General features: G+C 42.0%; 1 protein-coding gene across 1 annotated transcript in view; it reads right to left on the reverse strand.

The window, feature by feature from the left end:
• Window positions 1-13010, reverse strand: part of LOC311233869 (connector enhancer of kinase suppressor of ras 2-like) — a gene marked incomplete at both ends in the record, with an annotated part of 244093 nt that overhangs the window by 91114 nt on the left and 139969 nt on the right. The window contains 5 exon segments of the mRNA XM_084320929.1: window positions 2099-2138; window positions 2141-2204; window positions 2206-2223; window positions 3151-3297; window positions 5171-5239. Of these exon segments, the coding sequence (XP_084177055.1) occupies window positions 2099-2138; window positions 2141-2204; window positions 2206-2223; window positions 3151-3297; window positions 5171-5239 (338 nt within the window).

Raw genomic sequence — 13010 nt, forward strand, 5'->3', positions numbered from 1 at the left:
CTTTTTTTCTTTCTATCACTCTCCCGTTCGGAGGTGTGTGTCGCGCGGACCTCCGTGCGGCAGGTCCCCCCCCCCCCCCCCAAGTGCCCCCTCTCTCTCCCTCCCTCCCTCTCTCTTCCTTTTTTTCTTTCTATCACTCTCCCGTTCGGAGGTGCGTGTCGCGCGGACCTCCGTGCGGCAGGTCCCCCCCCCCCCAAGTGCCCCCTCTCTCTCCCTCCCTCCTTCTCTCTTCCTTTCTGTCCTTTCTCTCCCACTCGGCTCTCGCTGATGAGACGAGGCAACTTTTTTCTTTTCTTTCTTTCAATCTCCCATGTGGCGCGCGGCCGGCAGGTACCCCCCCCCCCCCCCCAAGTGCCCCCTCTCTCTCCCTCCCTCCCTCTCTCTTCCTTTCTCTCGGCTCCCTCTCGGCTCTCTCTTCCTCTCGGCCCCGCAGCCCCACTCGCTGTCTAGTCTAGGTAGAATGGGGGCGGGCATTAGCTCCAACCACAGAGCCAATCGCATCACTGTGTCTATCCACAGCGCCCAGTGACGTGCTCAGGGACTTCAAATCAAAATGACCCGATTTACTAGAGGCACAGAGGGGTTGGGCTGAAACAGAGCAATTCGCCAATATGGTATTTAGACCCTAAAACACATTGATACGAACTCCTATTACTATAATACAATGCTAGAGACTGAAAAATGACATTTATAATGCATGGGACCTTTAACTCTTTCTTTGTGATTTATTGCATTCTTCTTGGAAACAAATGTTGGAAACAAGTCGACAGACTTTCACTTGTTATCCTTGTACCCCTTGTTTTTATACTTTTGTATAAATTGTATGTACTAAATAAAAATCAATCAATCAATCAATCAAACCTATTTTTCGTTGTACTGTACTTGTGCTGTATGATGACTAGGGATGGGTACCGAATTCGGTACTTTTAAAGGTACCGTAATTCCTCTAATAGTAACCCCGGCTTGTATTTGTTTCAACTGTAGCGGGTACCAGGCTTGTATTAGGAGGAGGCCTGTATAAGAGGGAGGCCTATATTTCAAATTTTCAAACGGATCATAATGAATAAATCAACATTTTGTGTCAGTTTGAACCCAGTAAAATGTACTGGGTTCATTTATTGAAACCAAGTACTGTATGAAATAGTAAACAGTGCAATTACAGGTGGTCACTGGTCATTTCACAGCTCAGTATATTAGTAACCGGCTTGTATTAGGAGGCCGGCTTATAATTGCTTAGCTCAAGAGCGCACCCGGCCATTAATAGAGACCCGGCTTGTATTTGAGACCCGGTTACTATTAGAGGAATTACGGTACTTACCAAAACACGTCAGTACTACTGAGTATCGATTCACGTGAGATACTGTTTAAAATATATATATATTTTTTTTTACTTTTTTCTTTTCATGTCAACGTTCACACGCACAATATACGCTTACCTAGGATTTGACTTGATTCAACAACAAAGCAGTCGAGGCAATGGCAAGCCGAAAACGGTCGAAAATGTGGTAATTTGAAGTTTGGATTTTTTTGAGGTAGGTAGATTACATTTTTAGAGACTAAAGTACAGAAAAAAGGTACCGTTGGGTACCGGTATCGATTCACAGGTACCGGTACCGTATCGGTTCAAATGTGAACGGTACCCATCCCTAATGATGACAATACATTTTAATCTAATCTACTCTAATCTAATCTAAAGGAGCCATTAGGTATCAATAACAAAACCCTGGAAGGGAAATAATGAAAAAGAAAGAAACACAATAGGCTAACAAGCAATGATGAGTAATTGTAACATGAGTAAAGACTCAAATGTGAAATACGGTTGCATGATAAGCGTGAATTGGACATAATGATTATTCAAATGTATTCATTCGATTTATTTAGTTTTATTTATTTTTCTTCTTGGTGAACTGTTGTCATCAAAGTACAAAAATTCTGAAACAAACTAAACCTGTATACAGTATACAGGTAATTTACATAAATCCGATACTACTTACTAAATCTATACAATGAATTTCAATCACAAAAATGTTTATCATCTTAAAAAGAAGGGTAAGGTATTAATTTCACAATAGAAAGGTAGGAGCTCAGGTGGGCTCACCTGGGGGTGTAGGGTTCCTCTGGGGGAGGGGGGATGTAAAGTCTTGCAGGGCACAGCTGTCACTCCTGGGCGGCGTGCTGGTTGGCGTGGCAACACTACTACTTGGAGCTCTGGGGAAGGATCGGCTAGAGAGAGAGAGAGAGAGAGAGAGAGAGAGAGAGAGAGAGAGAGAGAGAGACAGAGAGAGAGAGAGAGAGAGACGAGAGAGAGAGGACAAAGAGCAAAGAGAAATAGCTGAATGATTTCACAATTGAATTCACAGCAGCGCAAAAAGAGTTTGGGGGTATGATTTAGACTGCACAATTTCCTTTTCTGTCTTAACCACCTCTTTGGCCTGAAGAGTAGTAAAATGTCTTGAAGGAGCTCTTCATAAAAGAAAATGTATGCTTATTTATTGGAATATGTGTGAGATTATGTGCAAAATAAATCAGCTTTGCTTTAGGTGAAGTACCCCTTTAAAGGTGCACTATGCAGATAGGGATTTGTTTCCAGAGTTCTGCAAAAGACATTTATAGGTCATTATTATCATAAATTAAACAAAATCATTTTGAGGCAACCAAATGTAAGCCTAGAATATGTTTGTCAACCTAAGTTTGCAGGCCCCTTTGTAAACGACAGCAGTGAAATAGTAACTTTTCAGGTACATTAGATGTTCCTCTGAGGGCAGTTTGTTTATCCAGTTATGAAAATACACCTTAGAAATTATTCACTTCTCTGACTCAAACAAAACTACATAGTGCACCTTAAGAACAACATCTTGAGCTTATCTGATTGGTTAGTGAGAGAGATGAGAAGAGCGAGAGAGACGAGAGGATGAGATGAGAGAGAGAGAGAGAGGAGAGAGAGAGAGAGAGAGAGAGAGAGGAGAGAGAGAGAGAAGAGAGAGAGAGAGAGAGAGAGAGAGAGAGAGTGAGAGAGAGAGAGTAGGAGGAGATGGAAACGTCGGATACAGGGAGGGAGAGAGAGAGAGAGTACCTCATACCACATGTACCACATATCGCCACCACACACACACACACATGTAGGAATGTGGAGGATGAAAGCAGTCATACTTGCAGGGCTAAGGGCTTCCATCTCATATTCTTCAGAAGAGCGGGAGTTGAAGTGAGCGTGCTCTGTGGGCGCTTCTTCAGGGTCAGGGTGACCCCCGCCGGGTCCCCACGCAACCAGTCAACCAAGTTCTTCAGCTGCCACCCCACCTAGAACACCACGACAATGAAGCAGAGAATGGGGGGCACAACAAATAAAGGGAATTATTGGAAAATCAATTGAGTGTTGAATGAATGCTGTTATATTTGCAATTGTCTGCATTTAGCAGATATCATAATGGAGTGGAGTGTATGAGGGGGATCATACAGAAGCAAGCATTTCACTGTAATGTACATGTACCTTATATGTGACAAATAAAACAAAACATGAAACTTGAAACTTTTACAAAAGTAAAATACGCTCAAATTGTTCAAAGAGTGCTACTCAGATTTGGACCATATGGTGATCAAAAAGTAAGGTGCTGGAGACACAGATCATCTTTAATAGGGTGCAAAAAAATCACTAATGTTTCAACACAGAAGAAGAACAACTGTGAAAAAGACACGTTTGTGTTGAACATCAGTGAGTTTTTGCACCCTAATGTTTCTAAAGACGATCCGTGTCTCCAGTACCTTCCTTTTTGAAGCTCTAATATGTAACGTTACCTCAAAACAAGTTGCCAAACGTAAGCAGTGCCAATGCCGGGACAAAGTGGCATGTTAGCTGAATTTAATTGTAAATTAATTGTATTTTCAATTCATAATTTAAATCGACTGAATTAAAAGTGAATTAGCCTCAATCATGACACACACATGTAGTGCAAAAAGAGGACTGGCTTGTCAAAGTTATGGCATTTGACCTTTGGCTCTGGTGCCCCCTTCTGGACACCTCCAGATTATTGAAATTGAAATTGAATTGAATTGAAAACCTTTATTTATCCCCGAGGGGAGATTAAGATGTCCTTTTACAGCATAAGCAGCGTAACAGCAATTAAAAAACAGTTTATACATAACATACATGTGTTAAAACAAGATGGACAAGTACACAGGGATCAAAATAGCTAAAATAGGACTAAAAAGAGCTAAAAAAAAGTGGTGAAAAAGAAACAAGTCCAATCATGAATGTGTTGTTAAATAATTAAATTAATTTGTTTGTTACAGTCCACAACCCAGCTCCTCCAGTTCACAGCAGTTGGCCCGTCCTGGCCCTGCTTGGTTGTGGAGCCTGATTGCCACCGGCACAAAGGACTGCCCAAAGCGCTTTGTGGTATGTCGGGGGGGGGATGAGTCTGTGGCTAAACGTGGACCGCATTGCGGTCAGCTCATCATAGAGGGGGTGACAGGGGTTCTCAAGGATAGCATGCAGCTTCCTCCTCGTCCTCCCCTCTGCCACCACCTCCAGACTGTCCAGGTCCGCTCCCACCACAGAGCTTGCTTTTTTTACCAGTTTGTTTATTTTGTCTGTGTTGGTGTTGCCCCCCCAGCATACCACAGCGAAAAAGAGGGCACTCGCCACCACAGACTGGTAGAACATCTGCAGCAGTTTGCTGCAAACATTAAAAGACCTGAGCCCTCTCAGGAAGAACAGTCTGCTCTGTCCCTTCCTGTAGAGGGCCTCGGTGTTGTCCGTCCAGTCCAGTTTGTTGTTCATGAGAACACCCAGGAATTTGTAATTCTCCACCCTTTCCACCTCCACCCCCTGGATGATGATGGGAGTTGGGGGCTTCCTCTTGCTCCGCCGATGGTCCTTCGTCTTGCTGATGTTGAGCTGTAGGTGGTTTTCCTTGCTCCACTCTGTGAAGCTCTCCACCACAGCTCTGTACTCCTCCTCGTTGTCGTTGGTGATGTATCCAACGATGGAGGAGTCATCAGAAAACTTTTGGAGATGGCAGTTCCCGGAGCTGAAGCGGAAGTCTGAGGTGTACAGATATACTCCACATTGCATGAGACATACTTTTTTTTGCACACACACGCACACACACACACACACACACACACACACACACACTGGACAGTGAAATAGGGGAAGAAGAGAGTGCCTCACAACTGTCTGGTGGTTGACCTGAATGACTTCATCCCCAGCATGTATCTTCTTGCAGCGGTCGGCCAGAGACTGATGACGAGACAGAGAGGTCATTATAAACACAGTGTTACAAGACAGAGGTTTCGAACATTTTCCACACACCAGATTCCTGTGACCCCAAACTGTACCAACGGTACATCTCTCACAGCTATTGGCATTTGCCGAGTGGTGGCAGGTGAAAGTAGACATTTCTTTACATGCTCAGATGTCAAGCTGCTCTTGGGTGATGACAACCATGTGGAGGCAGACTGGGTGATGATCTTCACAGTGGCTTTTGTGCGCTCTAAGAAGCCATTGTTGGTACTTTTTAACAACAATTGCAAGTGTAAGTTTGACATGAAATCTTTCTTATGACCCTATTTTAATGACATTGAAAGATGTGTTGGTGGCGTGCTACAAACTGGTTTATTCAGGACAAGGGCGCTCCTCAAAGATAATTAGAATCTATTTATTACCATTATGCCAGTGCCTTGATCAAGGGCAACAGCAGGAGTATGTACCTACCTACCTAGCATGCATGTCTTTTATGGTGTGGGACAGGCCTGGAATGGCTATCAGGAGCACCAGGAGTTTTCCTGGTGGCCTGGCCTGCTAAGTATATATATATATATATATATATATATATATATATATATATATATATATATATATATATATATATATATATATATATATTGTGGCAGATATCATCCCCCGTCCCATGGCTACGTGGAGGAAGGGAGATACTACTGCCACGGGCGGAGGAGAGTTAATTGTTGATTAGGACTGATGGAATACACCTGTGCACCACGTGATCACCCACATCCCACACACACACACACAAGACACACATAGCAGAAAACCCTAGGAGACAGAGAAGAGTGGAGGTGAGGAAGGAGCAGAGTTCGTAGAGAGAGCGTGAGATACTGAGTTTGTGAGTTAAGAGGTAGTTTGAAGGAGAGATTAGTAGGCGAGTCAATCTATGAAAAAAAAGCACTTAACCCAAAAAAAATTGATACAAAAGGTTTTTCGATGGATTCCGATAGTATTGGGCGTGCTAAATAACATACTAAAAGTCGACCAAAATCGACCCCCCCGAAAGCCAGCATTTCCAAGATGGCGTCCCAGATGGCGGTGGAGATATTAAAATGGCTATATCTCAAATTGAGAATATGGTGCAAAGGATTTCTCAACTTATTCTGGTACCTCTGGGCATGTTCACTAACATACAAAAAATCTAGGAAAATACACCTTCCAGAAAGGCTTAATTTTCAAGATGGCGTCCAAAATGGCGGCAGACCAAGCTTAAAATGGCTATATATCTCAATAGAAAAAAATATATAACTATGATTTTTCACTTGATTCTGGTACCTCTAGACATGCTTGTGAACATACTAAAAATCTAGGAAAATACACCTTCCGGAAAGGCATCATTTTCAAGATGGCGTCCAAACTGGTGCCCAGGAGCTTAAAATGACTATACAAATACAAATAGCTTACTAAAAAAGGTGTTTGCACTCTCCAGCGCTCAAGCTAGCATAGTTGAAGCCTTCTTTTTGACCATTATAGTTGTTATAGTTAGAGGTGTTTGCACTCTCCAGATTTTGTTGAGATTCGTCAGAAAGGTGCTGATGGGATCAATAAAGCTAGTGTTAAAAGAGGTGACACTGTTCATGTGACTGCTGGCATGAAAGTACATTCAGAATGCCGCAAAATGTACATACATAGCCGAGATATTGATTTACATTTACAGAGGAAACAGAGCGGTGAATCAAGTACCACTAATAAAAGGACTAGTACTAGGCAGTCTGAAGCTCTATTCAATAGCCAAACTGATTGCCTTTTCTGCGGCACAAATGTTCATGAAGGACGTGCCGACTACAGTTACGTGAAAACAGACAACTTTGCAAAGTCTATATTGCAAAGCTGTGATAAACGAAATGATGAGTGGTCATTCAAAGTCAAAGGTAGAATTGAATACTATAATAGTGATCTACATGCTGCAGACTGTGTGTATCATAATGCTTGTAGCACACATTTCCGGTGTGACCGTGATGTTCCCATGGAATTTCAGCCTGATTGTAATCCAAAGCGGAGAAAGTCTGGAAGGCCAAAGAATGAGGACCAAGAACAAGCCTTCTCAAAAATGTGTGCTTACTTTGAAACGAATGATGATGGACAGCTGACCGTTTCTGCACTTAGGTGTAAAATGCAAGAGTATTTGTCTAAGGCCGATTCCATCCCATATAGTAATCAATACCTAAAAACATTGCTGATGCAACGATATGCAAATAGCATATTTATTGCAGAAGGAGATGGCTTGGATTGTATTGTTACAATAAGAGAGAAAACATCAGACATACTCAGATCCTACTATAACAACACAAAACAAAACAGTGATGAAGAGTCTGAGAAGAGACACTTACTTGAAACAGCTGCAAAACTCATAAAAAGTGACATGACTAATGTTCCACCTGTTAATGAGTACCCGACTACAGAGACACTAAAACTACAGAATGCCCTTGATTATATTCCACAATCACTCCACATTGTGTTAAAAGCTTTGTTTGTCGGTAAAGAGACAGAGCAGAAAATTGCTAGTATTGGCCACGCAATCATACAGGCAGTCCGACCACGAGCTGTCCTTGCCCCTTTGCAAATTGGCCTAGCAGTGCAAATGCACCACTTAAACCGGTCTGGGTTCATTGTAGATATGCTGAATAAGATGGGATTCTGCTCTTCCTATTCTGAACTGCAGAGGTTTGAAATGAATGCTGCAAATTGTACTGCACCTTGTACATATGTCTATACCGAACACTGTGACCTCATTTTCTTCTTCTAAATTCATGCTATATTATGTTATTATGTTATTTGATACTATCTTGTCTAGCACAGTCTCTGGAGCGTAACAGTAAGAAGCATTTTGTATGAAAGTATTCTGTACTTCTGTATGACAACTATTAAAGAACTTGAACTTGAACTTGATGCTTGGTAAGGATATTGATGTGTTGAACACGACCGTCTTATTTGCTGCAGACAATGTAGATCATAATATTCTAACAATTGATGGGAAAGGGACATTTCATGGGATGGGCATGATAGCTGCCTTGACACCAGGACAGAAGACAGACCAAAGGATTCCGAGGTTCAGAATTAATGAACTGAATCTTGTGCAGAGGTCAAAAGTTGTGATAATAGATTATCACTTTGCCAAACACTTTTGCAGAGACACCACATTTAAAGAACTTCCAAGACTCGCAGAATGTAACAAGATGGTTGATCTGCTTTGGGAGTTATCGTTCAATTTCAAACAGCCTGCACCTGGTTGGCAGGGGATGATGCACATTATTCATAAGGGAGATGAACATCCAGGGCAGTCTTCAGTGAGATACTTACCAATGATAGACATGTACTCCGGAGACAAAACATGCATTCTGTCAACACTGGAGTTCATTTGTGGTCTGGCATCCAAACACCACCTTGCCCCAGTAGTTACATTTGACCAACCCCTATATTGGAAAGCAGCAGAGATAATCCTAGATTCACCACAGTGCAGTCACCTCAAGTCCTTTGTCCTGCTCCTAGGAGGATTTCACACATTTATGAATTTGCTAGGAGCAATTGGTACACTGATGGACGGTACAGGACTTAAGGACATTCTAGGGGTAGTCTATGGGGAGAACTCAGTAGCCCATATGATGACAGGCAAATCAGTTCAGAGAGCATTCCGTGGCCATCTTCTGGTTGACAAATGTCTTAACCGCATGATAATATCAGAAATGGTAGATGATAGTCATGAATTTGCAGCAATGGTTGAACAGTCTGAAGCAATGTATACCTCAATAGTTAAGGGTGAAATGCCATTGGAAACAGTGTTCACATCAGAGACCCTCATTACAATAAATGAAGAGCTGGGAAAAAGGAAGATGGAACTGTGTGCTAGATCCAAAACTAGTCAGTTGTGGCTAAATTACCAACACATGTTAGAAGTTGCTAGGTCACTGATAACAGCAGATCGCACAGGTTCCTGGCTTTTGCACCTACACGCTGTTTCTGAATGCATGCCGATATTCGCTGCGGCTGGGCATTACAATTACTTGAAATCGGCACACTTTTATGTCCAAGAGATGAGTCAGCTTCACATCAACCACCCAGATGTCTTCAGACAATTTGAAAAGGGTTTTCATGTTATCCGTCGCAGCAGCCAATCATGGGCAGGCCTCAGCTCAGATCTTGTAATCGAAACAACATTGATGAGGTCATTGAAGACTACAGGAGGGATGACACATGGAAGTGGAATGACCGACAATCAGAGATCCCTTTGGACAATGTCAAAGGGCATAACATCAGAGTATAACACCGCAATGCAGGAGTTCTCAAACCAGACATACACAACATCAGAACAGCACAAGGATTCAACAGAGGCAAGGATGAAAAGGGATGCTGCTGACCTGGAGATCACTTCAAAACTTGCTATATGTTCACCTTTCTCTCCAGACTCTTCTTTAAGGAATGTTGTTACAGGTGTTGTCGCTGAGGATGGAGTGAACGTGCATGATTATGACTCTGTTGGACGCAACATCATGCACAAAATGATCGGACAGCCGGCATTCACATTTTCATTTAGTAGAAAGGATAAAGCCATAACCCTTGGACAAAAATCGTCTATCAATGTTGCTCCTGATCGAATCATTGATTCTGCACTTCTTTTTCAACGTTTCCTTATTGTCTCCCAAACTGGAGAGCTGTCATTGGAGGAGGTTATGCGTTACGAACTCAGTCCTTTCCCTCCTGCCCTCTTTGAAGCCGGAAACGTCTTCCGCAAAGCTGATAAACCACAACTAGCGCACGCGATCTGTGATCATGCAAGTGATGCAATCATAGATTCTCTACCAGAAATGGAGCATTATGTTCTTGATGGTGGTTCACTCCTTCACCGAATACAATGGAAGCACGGACAAAGCTATGGTAAAATTGCACAGTCATATGCAGACTTCACCATCCAACATTATGGCTCAGCTACAACCATTGTGTTTGATGGCTATGAGGATGGGCCAGCCATTAAAGACAACACACATCAAAGAAGAGGAAACAATATTCATCCCATTGTCAACTTCACTGCTGAGACAGAGTTCTCAGGTAAGAAGGAGGAGTTCCTGTCAAGAGATCTGAATAAACAGAAACTGATCCACATGATAAGTGATGAACTGAAAGAACGGGATTGCACTGTGGTCAATTCACTTGGAGATGCTGATGTAGACATAGTAAGGGCCGCAGTGGGATCATCTCTTCTTCACACCACGACGCTGATTGGAGAAGATACTGATCTCCTCGTCTTACTTCTTTACTATGCACAGAGAGATAGCAAGGGCCTTTATTTCAGATCAGACAAGTCGAAAGCTGATGGCAGTTTTAAAGTGTACGCCATAAACCATTTGAAAGAAGTACTGGGACAGGATGTGTGTTCTCAGTTGCTGTTCATCCATGCTGTGACTGGCTGTGACACAACTTCCCGGATCTTCGGAGTTGGCAAAAAGACAGCATTCCAAAAACTTGTAAAAGGGGATCCTGTCCTTCAGGCTTGTGCCAATGCATTCACTGTACCAAACCAGACAACAGATGTGATCGATGACCTTGGGTGCCAAGCAATGGCTGTCTTTTTTGGTGGAAAGTGCACAGATTCGCTTGCAAAAATGAGATAACATTTTCAGCAAGAAGGTTGTCTCAGCTTCATCAACGGTAACGCCTGAACGTCTACCACCAACTGAATCTGCTACCAAATTCCACTGTCGTAGAGCATACTACCAGGTCATGGTCTGGATGGGAACAGATGATGGTATAGATGCTCTAGACTGGGGCTGGAACCTGCAGGACAATAGATTTGTCCCACTCATGTCAACAATGAATGCTGCTCCAGACAGTCTCTTGAAGGTCATTCATTGTAACTGTACCACTGCCTGCAAGACACTTCGCTGCTCATGCAGAAAATATGGACTACCTTGTACTACTGTCTGTGGACCATGTCAACTTCATGAATGTGACAATCCACATAACAAGTTTCTCCCAGAGGATCCTGAAGATGATGATGAGTAGGCCTAAAGACCACAATAAGTGGGTCATTTATTTTGTGTTCAACACCAAAGCCAGCTTTCTAGGTTGAATATAATAACCAATTTTAATTTTAGCCAAAATAAGCTACAGGCAGCCATTTTGATGATGCAAATGATGCATTCCTAGCAGATATATTTAGCTAGATATTTTGCTCGTTATTAATGTATAGAGGTGCCAGAATCAGTTTATAAATCCTTTAGAAATGTTTTCCCATTTGAGATACAGGCATTCTAAGCTCCCAGTCGTCATTTTGGACACCATTTTGAAAATTAAGCCTCTTCGGAAGGTGTATTTCCCTAAAACTTTAGTATGTTCCTAAGTATGTCTAGGGGTACTTGGGGTACCAGAATCAAATGACAAAATCATTTATATAATTTTTATATTGACATATATATAGCCATTTTAAGCTTGGCCAGCCGCAATTTTGGACGCCATCTTGAAAATGAAGCCTTTCTGGAAGGTGTATTTTCCTAGATTTTTTGTATGTTAGTGAGCATGCCCAGAGGTACCAGAATCAGTTGAGAAATCCTTTGCACCATTTTCTTAATTTGAGATATAGCCATTTTAATCGCCCCGGCGCCATCTGGGACGCCATCTTGGAAATGACGGCTTTCGGAGGGGTCGATTTTGGTCGACTTTTAGTATGTTATTTAGCACGCCCAATACTACCAGAATCCATTGAAAAACCTTTTGTATCAATTTTTTTGGGGTTAAACCATATATTGACTCGCCTATAGAGCAAGAAGGTGTTCGTGTTACTGGACCCTGGACTGGCTGAGATACCCCCTTGTGAAACTGACCCTGGACCGGACGACAAGTATTGAACATTCCCTTTTTGTACGAGAGCCTGGAACGTGTATTGACCCTGGACTGTTATATGACCACTCTATTGCCCATCGGACTTGTACTGCAGATCAATAAATATCCTTTGTTTATTGAAATTGTGCTTGTGTGAACATTGGAATCGTTCGTTTTGGTCCGTGTCGAGCCTGAACACCACAAGGCTCATCACAATATATATATATATATTGTAATGTAATGGATGTAATGGATGGTATATACTATATAGTTTTGTTTTTTTCCCAGTCAGGCCAGTTTTTCACACCCTGCACTGATGAACTAAAGTCCACACCTCATTTTCTATTTTTTATGTAGTTATATTTATTTTATTATTTAATATTGTTGTGTCGTCTCCCTCCTTAATGATATACCTTTGGTTTTATTTGAGGTTTATAAAAGTAGATTGTACGATTTATAACAGTAAGCAGTTGTTGGCTCATTAGTTTGTGTACATGTACTAAATTTCATCAGAATGCAGGAAATTAAGTCTTTGTAAGATAAGATAAGATAAGATATTCCTTTATTGATCCCCTTGGAGAAATTCAGGCATCATAGCAGCATGGGGGGGGGGTACAGGTAGTAAAAACAACACAAGCAGTGTAAACAAATAGGTCAATATAATTTACTATCTAACTAACTGAAAAATATATTCACAGTATTCACAGTGTCATAAGGTGCAGTATGCATAAGGTAGTGTTATAATTTACTATCTACTGAAATATACATAATTCACAGTATCACAGTATCCACATAAGGTGCAGTATGTCTAAGGTAGTGTTATTGTCCTCCTTGGGTTCCTATTAGTCCTAGGTCAATGTCTGGCAGCAGTCGCTGCCCCCTGTTGTGGAGCCTGGAGGCCGCTAGTCGCTGC

The sequence above is a fragment of the Notolepis coatsorum genome (assembly GCF_963971535.1).
Source record: "Notolepis coatsorum genome assembly, chromosome: 8".
Taxonomy (NCBI): Eukaryota; Metazoa; Chordata; class Actinopteri; order Aulopiformes; family Paralepididae; genus Notolepis; species Notolepis coatsorum.